The sequence below is a fragment of the Alternaria metachromatica genome, assembly GCF_023757995.1.
Source record: "Alternaria metachromatica strain BMP 0045 chromosome Unknown scaffold_2, whole genome shotgun sequence".
Taxonomy (NCBI): domain Eukaryota; kingdom Fungi; phylum Ascomycota; class Dothideomycetes; order Pleosporales; family Pleosporaceae; genus Alternaria; species Alternaria metachromatica.
The window spans coordinates 448,314-473,184 of record NW_026055493.1 but is presented as its reverse complement, the minus strand read 5'-3'; the positions used below and the strand labels follow the sequence as shown (position 1 = coordinate 473,184).

The following is a 24,871-nucleotide window of genomic DNA, read 5'->3' as shown; positions in this document are numbered from 1 at the left end:
ACCAGAGCGATCGCGGGCGCGTTCACATGGCGGGGGAGGGGGAACTTTACAAAAAAAATCGGCGCGCGTCACTGCCGCCGAATCCTTGCTCTTTTCCGCGCCGCGACTTTCATCATGCGGGCCATTGAGATTTCCCACTTATCCAACTAAGAATGGCGTATCTCAAGGTTTGGGAATATGAAACTTGCTCTCATGTCTGCCAAAGATGCTATTGCCACACCAGTCCATGTCTTCTGCTATCTGAATGTCTCAAAAACTATCCAGATGCACGCCTACCCCCTTTTCCGTGGCCAACTCCATCAAAGCCTTGCCAATCGCGATATCCATGATACCCACACCGACACTCTTATACACAACAAACCCCTCTTCAAGCCATTCCTGCACACCTTTGTCTTTCCTCAGTCCATCCACCTTCCCCACCTCAAGCATCTGCTCCGGTTTCAGTCCCGCTGCTACTAGCTCGCCAGCCTCGTCCATACATCCTTTGATGCTATCAACAGTGATCAACGCTTGATAGACCTGAGAGGCATAAAGACCGGAAGGGTTGCTGATATTATCCAGTAGCTCTGGATCAATCTCTTGCATGTCCAAACGATAAGACCCGATTGCAGCAATATACCGAGACTTAGCAAGGCCAGCGTCCGACGTGAGGTACGAAGCCGGGAACAAGGGAGATGTACTGGGTGTTGTGCAGAACATGACATCCGCTTCCGTGACCAAGGTTCCCAGCGCATCTTCCTTGCCATCGAAAAACTCCATCTTGATATGTTCGCCGACTTTCGATTGTGCCAGCGAATCAAGAAGTTCCCTCGCTCTTGCACTTGACCGGTTGACGACTGTGATTTTATGGATATCGTTCCCTTTGAGGAGGACAGCAAGGCGAATATGCCACTCTGCCTGCTTGCCAGCTCCAAAAACAAGGATGTTCTCAGTCTTCTTCCGGTACCGATACAGCAGCATACTCCCTAGCGCTGTTCTAAACGCCGTCAACTCTGCTGCGTTTAATATCCCTACTGCCTGTCCTAGCTTATCGCAAATCGTGAGGACGCTTCGCAGTGCAGGCTTTGGCTTCTCTCCTGGTGGAGGCGCTTGAGATGGTGCGACACTGACTATCTTCACACCGATAGATGATGGTGTTGTTGCTGGCATGAAGAGGCTTACTTGGCCATTTGGTCGCGCGACATGTGCGCGATGTGGTTGGTAGGGAACTTCATCGTTACATGAGTATTCGGTAAGGGCTTGGTTGAGTGCTGATGCGAGGTTCTGGACATCGGATGGAGAAATGTTGTGGAGGAGGGTTTTGATGTCGGCGTCGGAGAGGACGGTAAAAGTCATGGTGGTTAAGAGAAGGGCCGAATTCAGATGTCCGGGAACTCGGTGAACTGCGTTCGATGAACTTTATGCTGATCGTGCGATGAATTCCTTCCTTGTCTTTCTTTCTGCGCCCTATCTCGGTGTCATTTGTTGTTGCCTAGTGTTGACGTTGCCGTTATATGCGGAGATGCTCGCCTGCGGGTACTGTCGGGCCACTGCCCCGCTTCATCCTTAGGCAATGGGCAAAGGACAACAAAACAGCGAGATAATCGTACGTATCGAAACATCTCTTGCATGGAAAGGCCCAGCCATCGTGCCGACTGACATTAGGCAAATGGCAAGCTGCGCACAATTCCCTTCTTCTCCAGCACGGTACACCATAGCTTATCTCGATTCCCATTGACTTGAAGACCAAGATCTGTCAGCCAAAGGTCAATCCGCGAGACAATAATTTCCTGTTGTTCGATGGCTCTGGTTTAGGCCACACATGGTTGCGTAGAGTTATGGGTGAAATTGGATCGAGAGTATCGCGCCTCGTCAAATCTTCTTCCTGGTCGTAGCAGGGCTTGATTTCGCCCAGACTGCGGAATACATCCCCACAACTCTTTCGTCGCAGATGACCCAACAATTGAGTGCTGGCTGACTCTGATAGCGTTTTTCGAAGCACTGGGATACTGTGTTGATCCTCTGGCGTTTCCTGCCAATGGACCACCAACATGTCGTCTTTGATTATGTCAAGGAAGTTCTTGAAGTCAACGGTACAGCGTTGATGCGCTCTCAGTTCATCCATGACCTGAGGTAGCTTAGCAATGAGTGACTATTGAACCTGGCATCATCGTAGCGTAGAAAAGTTGACTGAATAGACTGACCTCGATGACTGCGGATTTGACTTTAGCTCTTTTCACCCCTGCCTCAAAGTATATGGAGAAAAAGGTGTCGGTCGGTCGGTTTGCCAGGAAGGGATCACTTGCCAAACGTCTTCGGCCAAACCGTTCAACCAGTTTATACCCCCCAAGGTACCACGTAATGAACTGCAGATACACACATCCGAGAGCCCATACATCACATGCACTAGTAAGGACATAGTCGAGATCCACCTCAGGCGAACGATATGCTGCTGAGTTTGGTATGTGACCTGTACGCCGCGTGTCCCAAGAATCCTCGGTGTTAAAACGAGTAACCCCGAAATCGGCAATCTTCAGAATACCATGACCGCCTGTGGTCATGTCATCTGGATACCAGAGAATATTTTCCGGTTTGAGATCTCCATGACGACCAAATAGATTCATCATCATGCGGCTTGGGTTTGCATTTTGAACTGACCCAAATTTCTTGTGCCTCCCAGCCGCCTTCTGCACTGGTATGTCGGAGGCGTGATTCAAGAGAGTCCCAGAGAGAGTTGCGTATCGATGCAAACTATTTAGTCCAGCTGCAAGGCCGCGACATTGCTCTACAACCCACATACCCATCTGCTCGACTTCAGGCGTACGCTGCTTCCAAAAGTCGAACAAGTCGAGCTCTGCCCACGGGAATATGAGATGGTAAACCCCATCGTGTTCGTAAGTAGCCAGTAGGGTGATGAGATGAGTGTGGGAGTGCTTCCGGCTGCTTAGCTTAGTGAGAATGGTAGCTTCTCGACCAAAGGCCTCTTTGTCGCTTGACTTCAGAGCTTTGATTGCATATACGTTGCAACCAGGCTGATTCGCAGGGAATGTTAGTTTTGTTACACCGTAAAACTAGGCGTGGGGATATGACATACCCTCATATTGTTCAAACGATCATGTTCAGGATGGATATTAGTTTTGTAAACTGTACTGGATCCTCCTCGTTTCAGAACCTCCTTGCATGATAAGAATGGCAGGATTACTTCTGGGTCGAAATCAACATGGGGAACGGCAGCATCGTCGGTTCCGAAGAAAACGGGCGCAAGAACACTCCATTGATGCTCAAGAAACTCTTCGGCGTAGTCCCGTCTTTTGAATACAACCGCGCAGGCCTCGGGATTGTTTCTGCTTCTCAGCTCATAAGAGCCGTTCGCTCTGTCGAAATGTGGGTCTTTCTCGAGCGGAAGATCTTTGTCGCAGACACCAGATTTGACAAAAAGTCTAATTTTGGAGGGCTGCTTCATAAGATAGAGGGCCGTGAGTATCTTCACATATGGCCTGCCATCCTCAATGCTCAAGCGTGGTTTCCTTATCCTTCCTAGTTTCGAATAGTTCGAGTCCAAAAGTTCTTGCCGCACTGCCTCGCTTGAAACGATTCTCTCAACCTCAACCTCTGGTATGAAATACGTCCGGAGATGTGTTTGACATCTGGCTTCACGAAGTTTCTTCGGAATCTGTGACGTAGGACTATCGTTCGGCAAGCGCGTTTGCGCCCATCGTCGCACAAACAAAACTGGGTTAACGGCATGCTTCCTTATATCAAGAGCATCTGATCTCTTCGGTACAATGATGTTGGTGAGCCTTTTCCTCAGGGTCGTGTTCTGTGTCTGAGATGGCACTGGAGGTGAATTCGTATTATCCAATTCGTTGATCCCTTGGAGAGCAGCGTTGGTAGCACAACCAGACTCGGAATGTGTGTTTACCCCGCACGCAAACAAAGGCTCGCTCAGTGGTCGTGGTCTAGGCTGTGGGTCTGTCTTGCGTCGTCAGTCAGGAGTCCATAAATTAGCGCGTTTGATGCGTACCTCGTTGTCTGGTCAGATTGAAAGAACTGTTCAGCGAAAAGGCCCACTCGCTGTTGCGCAAAGACGTGTTCATCGGTCTATGATCATCTCGTGGCTCGGATTCATCACCACGTGGTGGTCCCAGCCCTGACTGCTGGCTCGGGATTACTAGTGAGCTTGAGACAACGGCCATTGTGCGTTCGCGGTCCGGACAGCACCAGTTGACTTAGACTTTTAGCCTCAGGTATGAGACTACACGCACTCTTGCTGGTTGGATCTAACGATTGTGTTCAAGGCCAAACCTTGGAGGTCTGCTGGGCGGTACGTACTTCCATTCAGTGCGGGGTCAAAGCATGCGGATCTGTGATACCCCTGCCAGAAGTGTACGCTATGGAACAAGGTACGCAGCGGAGATGTGCTCTCAAAATGTCTGGTCTATCGACCATTGAACCTCGAGAGAGCGACATTCGACCTGGCCGACAATGTGACTAACGCTCAACCGACATCTAAGTGGCTCGATCTCATCGCCCAGGTGCTAGTAGAGTTCAAAACCCAAAATTGCGAGGTACAACCCGTGTGAATGTTGCTCCATGTCAAGAAAACAGCGCACGAGGCCGCGGATGAATCCTGTTACGTTGCATCGCGTCATACGAACGGATAATGGCACTGCATGAAGCAGGCGCCTTGCCTTTGACGCCCCCAACATGCACTCATTACATAGCCATAGTTGGTGTGCTGGCTAGGCGCATGATTGGTTGTCCAGCATATACTGTGGCCGAAAGATCCTTGACGACTGTGTAGACACAGCCTTCCGAGCGTCAAGGACTTAAAGTACAACGGCCAAAGAAACACGGCGACGTCCCGATGACTTCCCAGGGAGGGATCGTACAGTGCAGACATTGCCGTTCTGGTCCGTCTAATCAAGAAATTTGGAAATCCCTTCGGAAAGCCACTGTCCAAGCAACGGAGCCCGTCTGACCAGAGCGTGCCGAACGCCGATAGCGAAACTATCGTTCAATCGGTGGACAACGCCGAGGTTCACCCGGAAAAGTCGACGAAGAAGCTAGACCAAAGTTTACTGTGTGAAGGCCCCAGAAGACAAGGAACAGATGTCGCTAATTCAGAACCGCAGATGATGCACAATGCCTATATCATTAAAGCCACTGGGAGGGTTCCACCGTTATGCTGGTATCTTTTGATGATAATTGCTGTGGTGCCTGACTTTCTTGCGTAGGACGATGTAGAAGAGTGCCGGTAGCGGTAAAATGCTCAGGAACAGCTCGAGTTCGTCCATTTGGCTATGTTGCCTGCAACGAGGTGGCTACCATCGCGTGGCTTCGCGTTTGTGATCGTTACCGAAACGACATGCTGCTGTGTGATGGGACCTGGGAAGGTTGCAGTAGCGGGCGCGTCTATTAGGGGGAGGTACGCGCCTAGGAAAGTGGGGCTATCTCGCAAAAGCAAACGTCATCACGCGACAGACAGCTGCGCGTTGTGATACCTATGAACCGATCTCCCTCGAAACATCTACTTCTCGCGACACCGTCCAGTCGCATCATATCACAGTGTAACCAATCCGTTTTTCGCCTCCCGAGGTCGTCTAGTTACAAGCCCTGGAGTTCCACGCGGTGACACCAAAAGGCGCAAGGCCTAGGTACCCCGGATTGCAGGACTGGCCCCCACGCTGCCTCGCCCCATTCCACTGCAGGCTGTGCCGCAGATAGGGTGGAGAATGCAGGTCTACTGGCTGCCTAGACAGAAAGGAACGGCTCGATAACACCCGAACACACGAATGCATCCCGGTCGCCGTGTGGTACGCTATGACCGTCTGTTCTGCATGCTGGTTTGTCGATCGCCCCTTGGCCCTTGAACATGGGAAGGAAGCATTCGCTGCTTATCGGAATAGTGTGGCGAGCTCATGTATAGCTGTTTAACTCCATGTTAAAGCGGGTAACACCTGGGTCAGCTGGTGGTGGCTCGGCCGCGCCCATGCGTGGCTACACACTTTCTTAAAACCTTGCTCGAGACAGTTGTTACCATCCTACATTTATTTTCGTGAGTTTGGAAGAAGCCTCAAAGCCGCAATCTTCTTACACACTTCACTTTCAGGTGGTGTGTTTGAGATCGAGGGTTGCATGTCGTTATCGTCCCGTATCATGGCGCCTGACACTGAGGGCTCAGATATCGAAGATGATGAGGATGATACGAAACCCGATCTCAGAACATTATTATCAGAGAACTTTATCAAAAGCGCATTCGAAAAGACGCCGCACAAATTTGTGCCCGAGGGTATCATCTACGAGCTGATCACAGAGGAAAGCATCAGTGAGGCTTTGGAGATGCATGCGGGCACACGCGGAGATGCCGAACTAGTGGAATTCATACGCATGCATGCGAAGAAGGTTTTCGCAATCTTCATCTACACGCGACCAACCAAGTTGCTCGCAGCACTGAATTGGTGGAGAAAAAAGGATATGGACGACCGCGATCTACCAATCAGTGTCCATCCGGGATGGAGGAAGCAGGCCTGGTTTGCGGAATTTTGCGAACACCAGTGGAAATTCCTCGCTCCAGTCTTTTCGACAGCCCGGTATAACCACAACCTCGAAGAAGATCATATCTTACCTTTTGTTTCGAAAGAATCGGACTCTGGTAGAGGATCGTTCGGCGTAGTTTCGCAATATACAATACACAACAAACATCTAGACCCAGTGAGTGCCCGGCCTGTCGGCCAAACATCGACATCGGGCGATTGCTGAAAGCAAGCAGGCTCTTTTGGACCGTAGTACCTTCGCGGTCAAGGAGATTCAGTCTTCTGATAATGCACAAGAGGTTGCGGAACATTGGGAAAGAGAGGTCAAAGCCCTCCGGACCATGAACGAGTTGAGCCAAGAACATATTGTTCGCTTCATAACAGCTTTCCGACGCCGTAGAGGCAAGGACGGACAAGACCACTACCTCATGTTCGAGTGGGCCGATGGGGGAAATCTCCGCAGTATGTGGAAAAGGGTGCCTTCACCAACACTGACGGTAGCATTGGTCAAAGATGCCATGTTCCAGATATTGGGACTTGCCAGGGCACTCGAGGCCGCTCATAACCTAAACAATACCGGCGCATCATACCGCCATGGAGATATCAAACCCGAAAACATCCTATGTTTCAATAACGGGCGTACGATTGGCACCCTGAAGATCGGCGACTGGGGCGAAGCGAAAGAGCACGGGCAGGTCACGGAGATGCGTCCTAGTAAAACAACAGCAAAATATGGCACTCGTGTCTACGAGGCGCCTGAAGTCGAAACGGGCGTAAGAGCTAAATATCTGGGTCAGTCAACGAAGCGTCGCTCACGTCTATACGATATCTGGGCGATGGGATGCATCACTTTCGAATTCACCATCTGGCTATTGCAAGGGCATGAGGGGCTTACTCGGTTCCGCCGCGACCTTGGAGAAGCAAGTTTCTACGAGATCAGCGTCCAGAATGGAAAGAAGGAAGCTCAAGTGCACAAAGCTGCCACATACTGGATGGATAGAATGGGAGAGGATCCCAGATGTCAGGCCGGTAGTACAGCGATAGGGGATCTCCTGGAACTAGTGAGAACAGCATTACTGGTCGTCAAGCTTCCACGAAGACTTGGCACGAACATATCAGATCACACTGAACGATCTCGTACCGACTCCGTAGTTTCGGAGGCGAGATTTGAAGCAAGTGCTCGTCCCGCCAGCGAAACACCTTTTGGCCCGGGAGACGTCCCAGATATACCACCTGCAGTAGGCGTTCCCTCCTTCAGTATCACTCCGGCGGATCCAGAGCCTGAAAGAATTCCAATACAACCCGAGCCAGAAGCTAAAGGTCCCGCTCGATGCCTCGCAAATGAATTTCGCTCCCGAATGGAAGGAATTATCGCAGAAGACCCGGACGAAGATGAAGGCTACTGGCTCACATACTGGGTGCAGCCTTTGGAACTTCGCCCAACCTCAGACCTAGTGTTGCCACCTTCTCCTACCACGGAAGTTTACTCTGGCGAGGTCTCTCAGAAGCCAGACTGGGAACAGTGCCAAGACAGCTCTGACGGATTGATCGCTCCCTCTCAGAGGAGGGTAAGTTGACACGACCGTTTGGCTGGTTCACGGATGACTAACCTACGACGCAGATAGACTACGCGCATCCAGAACTCGATGAGGATGACTGGAAGTACCAGTCTGGCAATGACGTTGTTTCAGATTTGTTCGCCCAGCTCAAGGAGAGCAAGTCACTGGAACCAAGCGACGTCGGCTCTCCCTCACGGCTCTGCTCAAGCTGCGTCTGTCTTCAAGATGAGATCTTTGTACCTGGATTCTCCAGGTCCTACGATACCGAAACCCTTCGACTAAACGCCGAGAGCAAGCTCTGCAATTTATGCGACCTGCTTTGGCAGACTGCTACTAGAGATGGATGCGCAAAGTCTTCAAGCATCAAGCTTGATCGAACAGGATCATTTCTCCGGATGAGAAGCAACGGCCTCCCTGTACTGTCCATCGTTCGTCATCCAGAAGAGCTCTCTAGGGTCATTAGCGATGCCCAGATGGGGTTTGTCCAACTCCCAGAAGCAGGCAGCACTGCCCACCTTGGGGTGCTCCAGCACTGGCTCAACGATTGTGATGGCCATCATCAATGTTCCCCACCCAAGCTAGCGACAAATGGCGAGAAATTACGGCTTCCCACGCGACTAATTGATGTCGGCACAGATGGCGATGATCTGGTCCGATTGTGGGAGACCAAATCGTCTGACGTGGGCGAATGGATTGCATTGTCGCATAAATGGGGCTCTCAACACCTTTCGACCACACCCGAAACTCTTCACGACCATCTCAGCGGCATCGAACTTAACACTCTCCCGGCCACATTCAGAGATGCAGTAAAAGTGACTCGTGCGCTTAGACGTCGTTATCTTTGGATTGATTCACTTTGCGTGATACAAGGGCCACAAGGTGACTTCATGACTGAAGCCAAGCGCATGGAAGAAGTTTATAGCGGCGCCTATTGTGTTGTTGCAGCCAGCTGCGCCACGGATCACTATGACGGCTTCTTGAAGCCACGCAACCGCCGAGACTGTGTCCGTTTGTGTGATCGAAGCAAAGGCCAACATCCTTTCTATCTCTGCCAGAATGTCGACAACTTCAAAGACCATGTGCTTGACGGTGAGCTGCACCAGCGTGGCTGGGTCTTACAGGAGCATGCTCTCGCTCGTCGAACCCTTTTCTTTACTGAGCATCAAACTTACTTCGAGTGCGGCAATGGCGTGCGCTGCGAGACGTCAACGAGATTAAACAAGTAAGTTTGTATCCACCACTGCTGACCTTTTCAGATCGACTGACTCTCCAGCCCCCTCGCCGCCTTCCTCGGCGACCCAGATTTCCCCAATATCGTCCGCAATGCGCCCCAAGGCGAGAAGATCCTGCGCTATCAAGAGCTATACCGCAAATTCTCGCGCCTAGATTTGTCGAAGGCGTACGATCGACCTACTGCAATCGACGGCCTTCAGCAACGTCTTCTTCGTACAATGAGAGTGAGTGGTGGGTTCGGAGTTTTTGATGAAGGAGCTAAACGTGGTTTACTTCGACGAAGTCTGCTCTGGTGTCGGGGCGCCGACACTGATAGCTTACTTCGGATCCGCTTCCCAACAGAAAGCGTCGTCGCCAAGGTTCCATCGTGGTCATGGATGGCATATACCGGCGGGATCGACTATCTCCAGCCTGACTTCGACTACTTTGAGTGGGAGGAATTGCAATCGCCCTGGTCAGCCAAGAGTCCAACCAATGTGTCAAGCACAGACTTCCACACAGCAAATATAGCCCTCCACGGTACAGCGCGAGAATACAATTCCCTCAAGGCCGGGATGCAAGGAGAGGGTGACCTGATATTTGACATGCCAAACGGGTCTACGGCACCAAAGAGGTTTTGTGTAGTCCTAGGGAAGGCAAAAGGCAGCACTTCGTCTGCGACTCAGCGACACTACGTTCTGATCATCGCTGCAACCGCACAGAAAGACCGTAACGGGGACAACTTGTACGAGCGCATCGGAACCGGGTACTTGTCGGGAAGATGTATATCGTCTGGTGGATTCAGGGTGAAGATCCATTAGTTGTAGTCAACCTGTCGTGTGATCTCCGCGATGTTCAAACCGATACTGGGGTTCGAAAGATACTGTAATCATTCGTTGCGTCTATTGGTATATTTACTATTTCTTCACGTAAATGCGTCATGCCGAGATGGAAGTCGTACATACTCAGGCGCCAAATAACTCCACAACAGCTAAAACCCTCGTAACGTGAGCAAGTACAATCATATCAGTCACTTCCGAGACTACTGTACGCTGCACATAGCTGTAGGCAATACGCGGCAGCGTTGCCCAGACTAGAGCTCAGTCCATGCCAACGTATTTGAACCACAACGGCCGACAATCCTCCCGGTTCAGCCACTTCTCGCCGTCTGTAAACTGACCAGTGACGCAACCGGAACACTTTGGACTGTTCGGGCAGTTGAAAAAGGGAATGTGTTGGTATCCGATGTCTCGGAACCAGTGTATCTTGCTCTTGTCTTCGAAGAGTCCCAGTGCGACGCTGTGTACTGGAGCGTCGCCCCAACGTTCGTAGAAGAAGCCTCCAGCGCGATCGAGATGGTCGAAATAGTCGCGGTACTTTTTGCTCCTCCAAAAGCTCAGGTCGCCGATCTCGAAATTGGACCAGAAGTGGCAGGTTGAGTAGCCATGGGCTTTCTTGTTGTTCTCAGGCCGGCGCTGGTCGTCTTCCAGCCACTCTCGCGCATTGTTTGGATGTACGTATCCCGGATTGTCTTGGATGAACTTCTTCGTTTCTGGCCATAACGTCGCAACGCTGTCGGCGTTATCGTAGATGTTGACGTTGAAGCCGTACGTCTTGTTGTGGTCTTGCATCCAAGCAAAGACATCGTAATCGACGTCGCAGAAGAAGTGGACGTTTGGTTCCACCCGCCAGTAGTATTGGATGTCCTTGAGCGCAGGGTGCTCGCTGAACATGCCGCTGTTCCACCGACACATCTGGTGATAAGACTTCTTGCCCATGTACTGTACATCCAGCGACGTGAGCAGGGACACAGACTCCTCGTACAAGTCCATATTTATCCACGACGGAATGTCCCAGTGTTCGGCAGGAACCAGTTCGTATCGTACTTCGGCGTTGGTAGCTGCTCGCGTGGCCTTTTTGAACTCTTCGGTAAAGGGCTTATCGTTGAAGAAGGTCCAGGGGTAGTTGAACTTGTGGTTCCACGTACGCTCAAGGTCGCGCATGCTTTGCAGCATGTCGTGGAGCTCTTCATTGCGGACTAGACTGAGGATCGTGGCGTTGATGCGCGCGCTCGCGGGATTGTTTGGGGCGTAGTTGTCACCGTCGACTCGTCGCAGCGGCTCGGGAGGTTCGCCGGAGGCTGATCACATGATTAGCATCTATGATGGATTCATACCATATCCCAGGCTGCCTTACGATCCAATTGGGGGTCGTGGTCCCAGTCGCCGAATTTGTTGGTCGGAACTTTGCTCGGAATCTCGACGGGTTTCTCGGAACCAGGGGCCTTGAGGATTTGCACAAACAGATAGACGAAGATGCAGAAAGTGGCGCCAGCCAAGTAGCGCATGCCCTTGGGAAGCGCCATGATAACGAGCAGTTGCAGTTGCGGTAGCCGAGGGTTGGGACACAGTCCCGCCTCAGAAAAGTCGCAGGAGCGCTCAACCTCGAGTTTCACAGCCGGCGGTGACGCGGTGCGTGATCACGCTAGCCTGCATCGGGCATGATGTCTCTGTCAAGTGGAGCCGAATCAACCGCCGCAAGTCACCACAACGATATCACTACTACCGGGATCTTATTTCCGCTGGCGTCATCTCGCGACGGCAGGTGGAGGACGCGTTACTATGGCCCAAAACGCGAAAATCTCCGGACTTACGGACGAGCTGATACAGTCCATACTGAGACACGATCCCGCAGCAAACAAACAGGCCTACAGGCACGCCAGGGAGATTGCATCGCGCAACCTTCGAGGGCACCAGTATGCAAGAACGAATCAATTCGACGTTACGGCGAGCTTTGCCGGACTGGATGAGAAGTTTCGCATCAAGAACCGCGATGACCTTGCCGATGCGCTCCAAACACGGCTTAAAAAGTTGGAGGCCTACACGAACAAATTTAAGCCAGAGTTCCTATCTCTTTTACTCCAACTAGCCGATCGGCCTCTTGAGAACACCCAGGTCGAAGCCTTAGAGCTGCTTAGACCCCCTAGCCCTCCGCCGCCACTGACTTGGGCGGAGATCCTTGAAGACGACCCCTACAGCGATGAGGATATCTGGAAGGACATCGACTATGCCGTGGACTCTTCGGGCGACGAGAAAACGCCTAAAAAGCGCAGGAAGGCTCCAAGCACACCACCGACCAATTTCGACGCAGATGATACTTTCGATCCCGAAGCCTGTATCTCATCTACAGAGGAGAATCTTGTTACCAAGCTGGAAGACGCGCAATTTTGGACCTCGCGCGCGGATGGCATTAGCACTGGCGTGAACATAACAGAGCTGCAGGCTGTGCGAGAAACGCTATTCATGCTTGGTGGGCTGAAGACGAGCTTGTACCGGATCGAAAAGGACAGCATCATCCCCAATGAGACATATACTGTTGACAACAATCAATCAACCGCTATCACACATCTCCTTTCTCAATTCGCCGACACTGGAACACGTATAGAGGCGATAAGACGCTGGACGCTGCAACAACGAGCCAAGAAGCCACCGTCATCACCTCTTGTCCAGACCTTCGAGGCCGTTGTACGGAAGCGACTACTTGACTTCGACCACTCCTTATCCGCGATGCAGCAGAGATATCTCATTCCTGATACGCCACTTCCCGTCAGTTTGTTGCCATTGCACGGCGATGTGCGGGCACTATGTCACCCTATCTTACGTCTGACGCCGATTGTCGATGGTCTGAGTCGATCAACGGCAACTGAAGATCCATCGATACCTGTTAATCCCTTTTACCACCTGGAAGCGTTGTACGAGCAGACTACTCTAGCGCAGATGACGCTGGAAGACGAAGTCTTTGCATACACGTCAAAGATATTCTTTGAGTGCTTACAGACATATCTGAAGCCAATCCGACGGTGGATGGAAACCGGCGAGCTTGGTCCCGACGAGGAGAACTTCTTTGTCATCTCGAGCGATGCACTAAGTGAAGCCGCTTCCCTTTGGCATGACCGCTTCATGCTCCGCTGCAATTCTGAGGAACACATGCAGTTGCCTGCGTTTCTACAACCAGCGGTCAAGAAGATATTCAATACAGGCAAAAGCGTTATCTTCCTGAAAGAACTGGGCATCTACGATACAGGTTTACATTCCTCACTGGCAGAGCCGCGCCTCGACCATGAAACAGTCTGCGATACGTCATCCGACGTACCCCTCTCGCCTTTCCCAGAACTGTTCCAGACAGCCTTCGAGACATGGATACGTAGCAAGTACTCAGTCGCCTCAAATGTTCTTCGTCAACACATCTTCGATACTGATGGCCTGATGCGTGTGCTCCATACATTCGAAACCCTTTACTTGGGCAGGAACGGTGCCGTGTTTGAGGACTTTGCCACTGCAATTTTTGAGCGCATGGATGCCGGCAGACGAGGTTGGAACGATCGATACGTCCTCACGGAGCTTGCACGCGGCGTTTTCGGCACAATTCTGTCTGGCCCAGACACAGAGAAACTTGTCGTTCGTTCTATGAAAACGAAGGCGCAGGGAAGCTCGGTCAAGGGTCTGGCTGCCGTTTCCGTGGATTATGCAGTATGTATTATAAGAGCGCTCTTTCTTATCCCAGCTAACGATCTTTCTAGGTGCCCTGGTCGATTCAGAACATCATCCAACGCTCGTCCATACCCATCTACCAAGAGATCTGTACATTCCTGATGCAGATATACCGAGTCAAATACCAACTGCAACGCGCGCGCATTCGCGCATCCAGAAAGAATCGTCAACCGATGTTCTACAGACTCCTGCAACGCTTGAATTGGTTCGCCGATGTCCTCCGTTCTTATATCACCGAGACTGCCGTCTTCCTGACCATACGAGACATGAATTCGGCAATGGAAAAGGCCGATGATATCGACGAGATGTCCCAGATTCACATCAAGTGTATTGAAAGATTGCACCAGCGAGCGCTCTTGTCGAAGGAAGTGAAGCCAATCCATAAAGCGATCATCGAACTACTGGATCTTGGTGTTTTACTTTCGCAGGCTGAGGGTAAGAGCCATGAGCATATAGATCAAGAGTTCGAAAGATTTCTTCCTTTCGTGGTAGCGGGTCTGCGAAGCACGGCGAGGGTTGGGGAGCCCCTGTGGGAGCAACTAGCAGATCGACTAGAGGCATTCACAAATGCCTCCAAACCCTAGTTCCAGTGTGCTTTATCGTAGCCCTGTAGATATAGAGAGAGTTCGGAAACTGCAGCGCTGCATCTTCTCCCAAGCACCCATATGGATATGTGCACGTGCACTATCTGTACTTTTCATACACAAGATGCTGACGTCGTCCATGGGCGCTCTTCTTTCTCTCCTCCGCTCAATGCACTCGTTGGTGGTCATCGAGACTGCGCGTAGTAAAAACCTTACGAGCCAGAAATACCACCTGCGCGCTTTCGGAGAGGAGAGTGATTTTCGGAGAGGAGAGTGATTGGATAGATTCAGTGATCGTTTCGAGCTTCGGATGTTTCGATCTCGTCACTACTCGACGAAGGCTCTCTCTGCTTTTCCCTTTTTCGCGGTATATCGTCCGGATGGGGATTACCCTCGTGGTGCCCGTCGCCTCGTGCTCGGCTCCACAATATCATGAAGAAGAGAAAGCCGAGAAGTACAGCGATGATCGTAGGTGCTGCCGGATGGCGCATTCTTGTGATTGGTATCGCCTCTGCTTGTTTGCGGATGCCGTGGTAAAATGCCAGGCGGTCTATCGCTTTATCACCTTTCGCGTCTCCGGGTCTTCCAGTTGTGCCGTCCGAATCTTGAACTTGGTTTCCACGCTCTTGTTCGGTAGCTCGGAAGTAAACTCGTCTCACAATCTCTATCCCGGAAAGACCCCCAATAACCGCCTCATGCGCATGCACCCCCGATGACGGTCTGACTGATCAAATTTCGTGTTTACCTTCGCACTGACATCCAATCTCTTCGTGTCGATGGGAAATCGCAGCCACCCTGGATCATAAATGTTGAGATTGCGTGGTGCACTTGACATGCTCGCATGCCGGGCATCTGCGCGCCGCGCTTACATAATACCGCCGCCCTGTCTTCGTGAGCTTAAGCGAAAGGGTCAATGCTTAAGGGGTAACGGGTGGCTGGGGTTCGAGGACAGCTCAACTGCACCATCTCTTACCGCGATCGACGCCTCCAGCAAAGCTGCCCGATCAGGAAGGTACTAAGCGTAAAACCACGCAGTTCCCGGGACGTTGCCCTGTCCTCGCTTGAGTCCGAGGACAGCCGACCCATGCCCGAGGACAGCCGAGCTACTCTCTGGCTACTAGCGAGGGTCAGCTCAACTTTACCGTCTGTAGTTTCTATTGTTGGAGAACATCACAGGCATCTGCAAAGCATCTCTGTGAACTCAACAAAGTTTGAGTTCGATCGCGCTATCTGTCGCAAGCTTTCTCAGCGCTTACGCTCCGACTCCTCATCATCTCTAGGTACCCATTCCGTTCCATTAGCATTTAACAGCTCCGTGACCTTGTCCATGTCTACACCCAACGCGGCAGCCACGTATTTGGGCAAGTCCGTGTTGTCCCAACCACCCGCCATATCCAGAACAAGCCTGTCCCCCATCTCACCAGCAGCATAGCCGTACAGGGTGGTGTCGACACCAGTGTGACCGCCAGTCGACCATTCGAGTCCAGCGCGCGCATTCAGAAGGTCGGCGAGCTCCTGCCCAAATTCATCGCCAGCTGCCAGAAGCGTCTCAATTTCGGCATCGGAGACGTCCGTTAGACCATAGGAAGGAATGATCTCGCTAGACAGATATGCGGCACGGTCGGTACCGTTGTAGTCGCTCCAGAGCTCACTCAAGTATTCGATAGAGTGTATACTGGGTTGAAGTAGCGATGGGTCGTACTGAGAAGGTATGGTTATGCCGCCGGTTTCGTGGTCTGCTACAGCGAGGAAGGCGGTGTCAGGGTGCGAATCGATCCACTTCATGACCATGTTTACGACACTGTTGAATTCGAAGACTTCGTGAAGATGGGCGACTGAGTCGTGCGCGTGCGAGGAGTGATCAATCCGCGAAGCTTCGATCATCATGATGTAGCCCTTCTCGTTGGATGCACTGGCCCGCGAAAGTGAATTGAGAGCAGCTTGAGTCATCTCAGACAGCGATGGCTCGCGGACTTCCGCAGCTTGTTGTTGGCGGTCGACCTCATAGCTGAGATCTCCTTCCTTGAACAAGCCAACGTAAGGAAGCTTGATATCACCCAGACCAAGCTCAAGAGCGTTAAAACTCGCACGATCGCGGGCGGTATAGTAGCCTTTTGACTCGGCGTATGCGAACAAGTCAATGTCATCGGTGCGGCATGAGTTAGACTCATTTTGAGGCTGGAAGTAGCAGCGACCGCCACCAAGCATCAGGTCAACGCTGATACCTAGGGGATGGCTGTAGCCAATTTGTTGCTCTGCGAGCTTATCAAGAGCGTCTCGGCTCAAAGCATGAGAGAAGTAAGCTAAGTATCGTCAGCGAATATTTGAGGCACCAAGAACGCATTTCCTACCCGCAGGAGTTGCGTGACTGATGGGTGAAGTCACTACTAGGCCAGTGAGATAGCCTGCTAGCTTCGCAGCTTCCATCACTGATCCAACCGGTGTGCCATCGGGCATTACACCGATAGCTCCATTGTCGGTCTTGTGTCCCGTGGCAAGAGCAGTACCAGCGGCCCCAGAATCTGTCACGAGATTGTTGGCAGAGTGGGTTCGAGTGTTGCCGATGACAGTAACATCGATAGGCAGAGCATTGATTCGGGGAGCACGAGTAGTCGAGTTTCCATTAACCATGGACAGATATGTGCGAAGCAGTGTCTGGGAGACAGGACCCATGCCATCGGGAACGATGAATATGAAGTTCTTCGGTTCGATTGCTGCGAGTGTGGCTTGTCCCAGAGAGAGGGCAGTCAAGATCGTGGAGGTACGCATGGTGGGCAACAGGCAGATGATGGCACTGCAACGGAAAAGGATGGTGAGGATGAGTTCAAAACTTGGCCTACAGTACAGCAGTCGAAGCCGATGCGGTTTATATACTGCAAGGTTAACGGATCATACATCCCACGACCCTGTGGGTACTCACGTTAGGCCCCGAGTATCTGCACATGCCTGTTCGCCAAATCTTGGACTCCGATGACTTGGGTCCGAACAGATCCCAATTGAACGATATCTAAAGATTCACCAAGTTCTACTACATCTAGCAGAGTGTCCATGGGTTTTCGACTACTCTTCGCTGAGGTTCTGTGAAGTGTCAAACCATTTTACAACACTGCCATACCTCCAATACAGATTTTACAAATGTTGCGATAGATACCACCGCTCATGTTGTGAAATTTGATGTCTAGGATGCCGTTCTGAACTTCAACCACTTACAGCGATTTCCGCAATCACGTTCTGCACCTCCATATACTAATATGCGCAGGCCCAGCCTTGGTATGTCTCTTCAAATGTGCGACGCTCTTTTGCCAAGGTTCTTGGAGACTTGGTGGGCGGCATGGCGGCCGGCGAACACCACAAGCGTGCCTCCTTCCGTATCCCACGTGTTGGTGTTAAGGGCGAGGGACATCGCGTTCCGGGACAGACGGATGATTCCTTCCCGCCCCCCCAAATAATTTGCCTTGATACAATATCTTCTTGGTGTGTCGACACCGCGTTTTGTACTCCAGTCGCCATGCTTCCTGCTCATGGCTGATGAGGTTGTTTGCCCGTGCCGATTCAACCTATTCTTTATCCGATCCACGAGCGACCGGAAACAGCGCCATACGAACTAGCCCGCATACCTCCGCTCCTAATGTCGTATCCGTTCAAAAGTCCGCTTCGGGAGTGGCGCCAGAAAAACTCCGTTCATGGTAGTTCCAGCAATGCGCATCGAGACAGCAGTACCAGCACACGTATGGAGATTCAGAGATTCAGAGGGCAAATTCCCTATGCAGATGAGGAAGAGTGGTCTTGCAGTCGTTTATGAGTCCGGTAGTCTTCACCCCGAATTGCCATCAAAGCAGACCGACGCCGGTGGTTCGTGCGTCATTAGCGCCATACCCCGCAAACTATTTCCTATGGGACCTCGGGAGGGGCGTCATCGTCTTCTACTTTCTCATGTGCCTGATAGTCCACACTTTCCATGCTCCACGACCCAAGCTGATGTGGAGGATAGTCCGGGGATCGTCAAGGTTTAGCCATTTGACACGACTAGGGTCCCCGGAAGTCGCTGAAAGAAGGTTCTGTCCGTCAACGCGTATTCGTGGAGTTTCTCGTACTCAAGACTAGGATACCAAGAGTCTAGGAGATGAGTTGATAAAGTATCGCTTCCGATGGATGGTTATGGCTCCAAAGTATGAGTTAAGTATAGCTCCCGGCTTATAGTCGCAGTATATGTTCAAGGTATGTATTCCCATAGAATCCGTAGGCCATCCGTATCTCTTTCGTTACTTCCTCTTATTTCATCATGCGGTCGTACCACCTCCCCCTCTATGCGTGGGGTCTGTGGTCGACAGTCTCTGCCCAAGCCACCTCCAAAGCGCAGGCCCAATCAGCACTAGAAAGCCTCGCGATCACGAACATTGACGATGTTCGTGGGAATCTTCATCTACCAAGCGTCTCCGAGAATCAGAACGTCACATGGATGAGCAACAAACCTTCCGTAATATCAGCAGACGGCGTGGTTCAGCGACAAAGTGCCGACACTGTAGTCGATCTTACAGCGATTATCGACAGCGATGGCACGACCTCGAATCGCACCTTCAGTGCCAACGTACGCCAGGCGGTTAAACTTGATGCTTTTGAAGGTTATGCCTTTGCGTATTTTACGGGCAACTCGTTGGCGGGCGAGAAGATCTATCTCGCAGCCAGCGAAGGCAACAACGCTTTAGCTTGGAGAGAACTCAACAACGGTGAGCCCGTCCTCGCCTCCACTGAAGGTACGAAGGGGTTACGTGACCCATTTGTCATACGCTCGCCAGAGGGCGATAGATTCTTCCTGCTAGCTACCGACTTGTCAATTGGATCCGGTACTTCCTGGGGCGATGCAGTTCGCAGAGGTAGCTTGTATCTGGAGATCTGGGAGTCAAGCGACCTCAAGACATGGTCTCAGCAACGGCACGTCAAGGTCTCCCCCTCCACTGCTGGAAACACATGGGCGCCAGAGGCATATTACGATACGGATCTTGGATCGTACGTCGTCTTTTGGGCGTCCTCTCTTTACGCTGAGAGCGATACGGACCGCACAGGAGCAACATACCACCGCATGCTCTACGTGACTACTCGGGACTTCGTCACGTTCAGCGAGCCCGAGATCTGGCAGGATGCAGGCATGTCACGGATCGATACTACGGTCATCAAAGAGGCGGATACATTCTACCGGTTCACAAAGGACGAAGGCGGCACAGGCACAAACTGCTCCGACATTATTCAAGAGCGTTCTGACTCACTCCTTGCTCCTGTCCAATCCTGGACTCAAGTTGCCACATGTATTGGTCGCAACGCCGGCACTAGCAGTGTCGAGGGACCGACAGTGTTCAAATCCAATCCAGGCGATGTCAATGGCGAGAAGTACTACCTCTTTGTGGATGAGTACGGTGGGCGTGGATACATTCCGCTAGAGACGGCAGACATCTCCAACCCTGACTGGAAGGTTTCCAGTTCATACGAATTGCCGACTAGCCCACGTCACGGCACTGTGGTTCCAGTAACGGCAAAAGAACTTGCTGGTTTGACTGCGGAGTCCAAACGCTCTGTCGCTGCTAAGACAGCAGGCAGCCCTGTCCTCCCTGGTTTGTATGCGGATCCCAACATTGCCGTCTTCGGTGATCACTATTACATCTACGCGACAACGGATGGCTTCCCTGGCTGGGGCGGTAATGTCTTCTACGTCTGGAAGTCGCCCGACCTAGTCTCGTGGACCCGATCAGCCGAGCCTTTCTTGACCCTCAATGGTACCAGTGGTAACGTACCCTGGGCAAACGGAAATGCTTGGGCCCCCACCATTATCGAAAAGGACAGCAAGTATTACTTCTACTTCAGCGGAAACAACCCGGAGTACGACCGCAAAACTATTGGCGTAGCTGTTGCAGACGCGCCTGAAGGACCCTTTACAGCACAGGCGGAAGCTATGATCCTTAACGAAGGCAATGTTACCACTGGCCAAGCCATTGATCCAGACGTGTTCGAAGACCCGACTACTGGCAAATACTACATCTTCTGGGGCAACGGAGGCTCAGACATCACACCCGCGCTTTACGCTGAGCTCAGCGATGACATGCTCTCGCTGAAGGCTGACACAACGCGTTCCATTGGCGGTCTTCCTGACTTCCGCGAGGGCATCTTCATGAACTACCGAAAGGGCCTCTTTCACCTCACATACTCTATCGATGACACTGGTTCAGAGAACTACCGTGTGGGGTACGCGACATCTACGAGCGTTCATGGCCCGTGGACATACCACGGTCTTATACTGCAGAAGGATTCCTCAAAGGGCATCCTCGCTACTGGGCACAGTTCCATCATCAACGTCCCGAACACCGACGATTGGTATATCTGCTACCACCGATTTGCCATCCCAAACGGCAACGGAACGAACAGGGAGGTCACCATCGATAGACTGTACTTTGATGATCAAGGCTTGATGAAGCCCGTTGTGCCTACTCTAGAAAGTGTACCGGCGCAGCCGATCTCTGCGTAGATATGGACTGCATAAAATAGACTGATATACCAATACATTGATTCAATATACATGAAGACTTCGTAAACGACAGTGTGACTCGCGAACAATAGCAAGCTCCGACAACTTCACTCCGATACGCCATGCCACTGGTACCCAAACCTGTTGCATCATCTCGCTCCTCCATTGCCCATACTCAGAACCCCAGACCCCTCCTCCTACCGAAGCCCCTAGACAGACTCCTACTACTCTCCAAGCCCAAGCCCAAGCCAACTCCACCCAAGATCTTCATCCCCTTCTTGCGACCGATGAGCAGCTCCTCCAGTATCAAGCTCACTTCTTCCATCTGCTCTTTGAACTCCTCCATTGCCTTTCCCAGGCACACACCCTCCTCCCACATGTCGCTGAGGTGGGCTTCGCTCAGGTCATCGGGCTTGATCGTTTCAAGCGGCTTGACAACGGCGGTGAGATGAGTGAGGTTGGCCGAGACGATAGCTGCGCGGCGGTTCAGAGCGCTGACGCGAGAGGGGAGGTCGATTGGAGTGTGGATGGCAGTGGGTATAGAGAGATCTTCGTAGGAGGGGACAGGTGTGAGCTCGGATTGGTAGAGGTAGCCGTGGTCCCAGGAGTAGTTCTGCTGGCGGCGTCGGAGATGGCGCGAGGTAGAGTGTGGTGAACCAAACATTTTGTGATGATGGTTGCTCGTTACCTTTGTGATAGAACAGCGTATAGGATCGGTTTGAAACGTGAAGAGAAGGGATGGATGATCAAGCTCCAGATTGGTATCCCGTGCGACAGGAGGTATTTGATATACTCGCTCCCTGTCGCTATCATGGGAGAGGTGGAGCCACATCGATGGTATCGGGACGCTGCATAGCCGATGTTTGGGCTTGCTCGACCGCAACGCTTGCTATACGGTGGCTCAGCAATGCCATATTTATGATTTCTAGAGTACTCACCCGGGCTAGATGACGCGCTTAGGAAGTTTGGACTTAGCGATCAAGCTTAATGGTATCGCAGCAATCACGGATCTACGGCGCATTGCTAGAAACAATGGAGTTCAGCTGCTTACACGCGCCTACCCATGAAAACCGATCGAGCAAACCTCCGCATCTGTTCATTGCATGCTACCTGGCTGAAGCGGCTTCCTGCCGCGGGTACACCAACTTGATCATCACACAAGCAACATTGAGCTTCTCGAGCCAAACCTTGAACTGCTCTTCCACCTCAGCACTTTCATCAAGGAGCCCATCTATTGCATCTGCCATCTCCTGGCCTCTTGTGTCGCCGATCGTGCTGTTGGCTATTTCGTTGAGCGTGTTGATCTTTGTCCGTATTGAGTTCAAGGTATCGCCTAAGGCTAGAGAAGGCTCGAAAATGGACGGGAAATTTTCGCGAATGGCGAGCCGGATGGCTTCATGGGGTACTTTAGGAGTAGATGTGGCGTTGGAGGTCATGGCGACAATAACGAGCTTAGCTTGGAATCTTTGTGCTTTGTCCCGACAGATGCAGGTGGGCTGGGAAGTCGTGATATATGTACTATTGCCATGGAATCCAGTGCCAGCCAACCCCGTGAAGTCAGGCGAAGAGGTCATGGGTAGATTGTCATCGTGTTCGAGTGGCTCCGGCCCCGTAGGCTCACGCATTGGTATCGACGTAGATATAGCTGATAATCATATTATTCCGACATGCGTGATGTCTGTGTACATTGACGTCTCTTTCATGACAGCTTCCTTCATCTTCGTTGCACTTCTCTCATCGGGCTTGACTCTACGCAGCCCTCGGTCTCTCCCACGCCTGGCTGTCGCTCATCTCGATGCCACCCGCCATGCTCGTTTGTCCCAGCTTCTCCGCATTCCATCCCTCCTCAGGCGGTATCGGGCTTCTGATCTCCTTCTCCCGACCCAGACCTTCCACACCAAGCGGCCCGTCGCCCCAGGTCAAGTACTGCGCTGCAAGTCCCAAGTCGCAGCATGCCTGGAAGATACCACAAGCCTTGAAAGCCCAAGGTACCTCACCACTGCTGCTGGCAAAGAAGAACCACATCTTGAATGTATCACCGATGACCCAGTTTACGATGACACTAGGCCTGAATCCTTTGCACCCACGTCTCTGGTAGTTAGCCAGGAGCTGGGGAATGGGAAGCGTAGCCTCGATTGTCAACGCAACCATGCCCAGCAGATCGGTGTACGGCACGAATACGCTCGTGGAGGACATGAGCAAATGCAGCACCAACAGCACCCCAGTGAAGTATGTGATGAAGGTCCAATACGGCCTTGGCGCCCTCCACTGCCAGAAATCGTACGGTCGGTTCGAAACATCCTTGTGTTGGAAAGGGAGATGCGAGGGCGGCGGTCGGTTCGTGAGCGCGACGTGGAGGAGGAGCAGGTGGACGCAGATCATGAGCAGGGCTTGGACGAGCAGCGAGGTGCTGAAGTGGGCACCGAACCAGTAGTAGACCTTCAGGATGCTGGCGACGAGCATGATGAGCGGAATGTCGAGGGAGAAGCCGGCGGAGCTGCGGGCTCGGTGCATGCTGTAGATTTGGTCGCCATAGCTGGTAATCGGACTCGTCGCGATACTGGGCGCTGTCTGTTAGAGACGGAGAGGCTAGGGGGGTGTGGAGTCGTACAAGACGGGTGCGATGTTCTTCACAATGGCGCTGATGAAGAACATGTTGGTGGTCGTGTGCTTGGCCCGGCGGTTCGTCTCGGAACGTCGGAAGGCTTCCCTGAGACTCCTTTTGCAACGCTGGAATGTCCGACGACTGTGGAAGGAACGCACACGCAACCACGGAACCGTTTTGGCGCGATTGATCGCGGTGTGAGGCTCGAACGAAACAGCACCCGCGGACGAAAAGGGAGGAGGCGCAATCTCCCGCAGATCAGATCTGGCTTGCATTAGTGGCCGCTGTAGGGCTGATAAGCAGCTTAGCGCCTGCCGTCATGGCTGTTACCCCAAATACACTCACAGATTCATGCTTCCATTCGATTTCAAGATTGACGATATATGGATGCCTTCCACCTCTACCAACACCAATCGCCTAAGTATCAACACGCACATAAATCCCCTCGCCGTCAACCCACCAAAATGGCGCATACCGCCTTTTTCTACGGCACCTTGATGGCACCGCCCGTCCTCCACCGCGTGATATGGGGCTCGCAAACCCCTCCTACACCAGCGCATGCCTCGCTCCTGCACATACGCCCGGCAATCCTCCACGCGCACCGACGACACAAAGTAAAGCAAGCAGACTACCCAGCCATCCTCCCCGTCGATACCTCCTCATCTGTTCGCGGAACACTTGTAGAGGGCCTTACGGACGGCGACATCTGGCGACTGGATATCTTCGAAGGCTCAGAATACGAGCGCCGGAAAGTAAGAGTCAAGGTCCTGCAACCGAAATATGACAACGCCAGTACGGAAGAAGGCATGGGCGACCTATCACAAAAGGAAGAAGACAACGTAGAAGGCGAAGAGGTCGAAGCGGAAACATACATCTGGACAGCGGGCGCGCATAGACTTGAGGCCGAGGAATGGGACTTTGCAGAGTTCGTTAGGGATAAGATGAAGCGGTGGGTGGGTAGAGAAGCAGCTGAGACCGATGAAGGGTTCCAGGGTAGGCCGTCAATCAACGGTAGACCTCCCGAGCGAGGGGGGCGTAGTTTCGAGGCTAACAAGATGCAGAAGTTGATGATGCAGTTGCAGCGCTCGATGACCCTACAGGCGGACGCGGCGCCAACGGAACTATTTCACGGCAGCTGAACGAAGGAGGTACGAAAGAGGATAAGATTCTCGAAAGTGCAGTATAAATGTTGCTTGTTCATATGGCTGTACTATCATCTCTGGCACACTGCCAGATGTGCATGCAGTCTACGACATGCTGTTCTCCGAGATCAGAGCTGAGCTTTGCAGACCCCGTCACACGCCCCGATAAATAACGCCTCCGTGAAACCAA

At 52.2% G+C, this 24,871-nt stretch overlaps 10 protein-coding genes across 10 annotated transcripts; 4 read left to right on the top strand and 6 right to left on the bottom strand.

Moving 5' to 3' along the window:
* Positions 1 to 249: 249 nt before the first annotated feature.
* J4E83_000975 (uncharacterized protein) lies at positions 250 to 1,335 on the bottom strand (the record flags this gene model as incomplete). Its single annotated transcript, XM_049327932.1, has 1 exon — positions 250 to 1,335. One exon carries the CDS (start codon positions 1,333 to 1,335, stop codon positions 250 to 252), a length of 1,086 nt encoding a protein of 361 aa, XP_049192450.1.
* Positions 1,336 to 6,138: 4,803 nt separating this feature from the next.
* Positions 6,139 to 9,300, top strand: J4E83_000974 (uncharacterized protein; the record flags this gene model as incomplete). The annotated part of the gene is made up of 4 exons (XM_049327931.1): positions 6,139 to 6,651; positions 6,752 to 8,083; positions 8,137 to 8,253; positions 9,130 to 9,300. 4 exons carry the CDS (start codon positions 6,139 to 6,141, stop codon positions 9,298 to 9,300), a joined length of 2,133 nt encoding a protein of 710 aa, XP_049192449.1.
* A 1,086-nt stretch (positions 9,301 to 10,386) lies between these two features.
* Positions 10,387 to 11,651, bottom strand: J4E83_000973 (uncharacterized protein; the record flags this gene model as incomplete). Its single annotated transcript, XM_049327930.1, has 2 exons — positions 10,387 to 11,426; positions 11,483 to 11,651. 2 exons carry the CDS (start codon positions 11,649 to 11,651, stop codon positions 10,387 to 10,389), a joined length of 1,209 nt encoding a protein of 402 aa, XP_049192448.1.
* A 256-nt stretch (positions 11,652 to 11,907) lies between these two features.
* Positions 11,908 to 14,420, top strand: J4E83_000972 (uncharacterized protein; the record flags this gene model as incomplete). The annotated part of the gene is made up of 2 exons (XM_049327929.1): positions 11,908 to 13,815; positions 13,866 to 14,420. The coding sequence occupies 2 exons, from the start codon at positions 11,908 to 11,910 to the stop codon at positions 14,418 to 14,420; spliced, it is 2,463 nt and encodes an 820-aa protein (XP_049192447.1).
* A 1,245-nt stretch (positions 14,421 to 15,665) lies between these two features.
* Positions 15,666 to 17,189, bottom strand: J4E83_000971 (uncharacterized protein; the record flags this gene model as incomplete). The annotated part of the gene is made up of 2 exons (XM_049327928.1): positions 15,666 to 16,723; positions 16,772 to 17,189. The coding sequence occupies 2 exons, from the start codon at positions 17,187 to 17,189 to the stop codon at positions 15,666 to 15,668; spliced, it is 1,476 nt and encodes a 491-aa protein (XP_049192446.1).
* A 1,440-nt stretch (positions 17,190 to 18,629) lies between these two features.
* On the top strand, positions 18,630 to 20,934 carry J4E83_000970 (uncharacterized protein; the record flags this gene model as incomplete). The annotated part of the gene is made up of 2 exons (XM_049327927.1): positions 18,630 to 18,638; positions 18,664 to 20,934. The coding sequence occupies 2 exons, from the start codon at positions 18,630 to 18,632 to the stop codon at positions 20,932 to 20,934; spliced, it is 2,280 nt and encodes a 759-aa protein (XP_049192445.1).
* Positions 20,935 to 21,109: 175 nt separating this feature from the next.
* J4E83_000969 (uncharacterized protein) lies at positions 21,110 to 21,598 on the bottom strand (the record flags this gene model as incomplete). The annotated part of the gene is made up of 1 exon (XM_049327926.1): positions 21,110 to 21,598. The coding sequence occupies one exon, from the start codon at positions 21,596 to 21,598 to the stop codon at positions 21,110 to 21,112; it is 489 nt and encodes a 162-aa protein (XP_049192444.1).
* Positions 21,599 to 22,040: 442 nt separating this feature from the next.
* On the bottom strand, positions 22,041 to 22,462 carry J4E83_000968 (uncharacterized protein; the record flags this gene model as incomplete). The annotated part of the gene is made up of 2 exons (XM_049327925.1): positions 22,041 to 22,430; positions 22,454 to 22,462. The coding sequence occupies 2 exons, from the start codon at positions 22,460 to 22,462 to the stop codon at positions 22,041 to 22,043; spliced, it is 399 nt and encodes a 132-aa protein (XP_049192443.1).
* A 221-nt stretch (positions 22,463 to 22,683) lies between these two features.
* Positions 22,684 to 23,589, bottom strand: J4E83_000967 (uncharacterized protein; the record flags this gene model as incomplete). Its single annotated transcript, XM_049327924.1, has 2 exons — positions 22,684 to 23,494; positions 23,546 to 23,589. The coding sequence occupies 2 exons, from the start codon at positions 23,587 to 23,589 to the stop codon at positions 22,684 to 22,686; spliced, it is 855 nt and encodes a 284-aa protein (XP_049192442.1).
* A 414-nt stretch (positions 23,590 to 24,003) lies between these two features.
* Positions 24,004 to 24,725, top strand: J4E83_000966 (uncharacterized protein; the record flags this gene model as incomplete). Its single annotated transcript, XM_049327923.1, has 2 exons — positions 24,004 to 24,550; positions 24,601 to 24,725. The coding sequence occupies 2 exons, from the start codon at positions 24,004 to 24,006 to the stop codon at positions 24,723 to 24,725; spliced, it is 672 nt and encodes a 223-aa protein (XP_049192441.1).
* Positions 24,726 to 24,871: the final 146 nt, after the last annotated feature.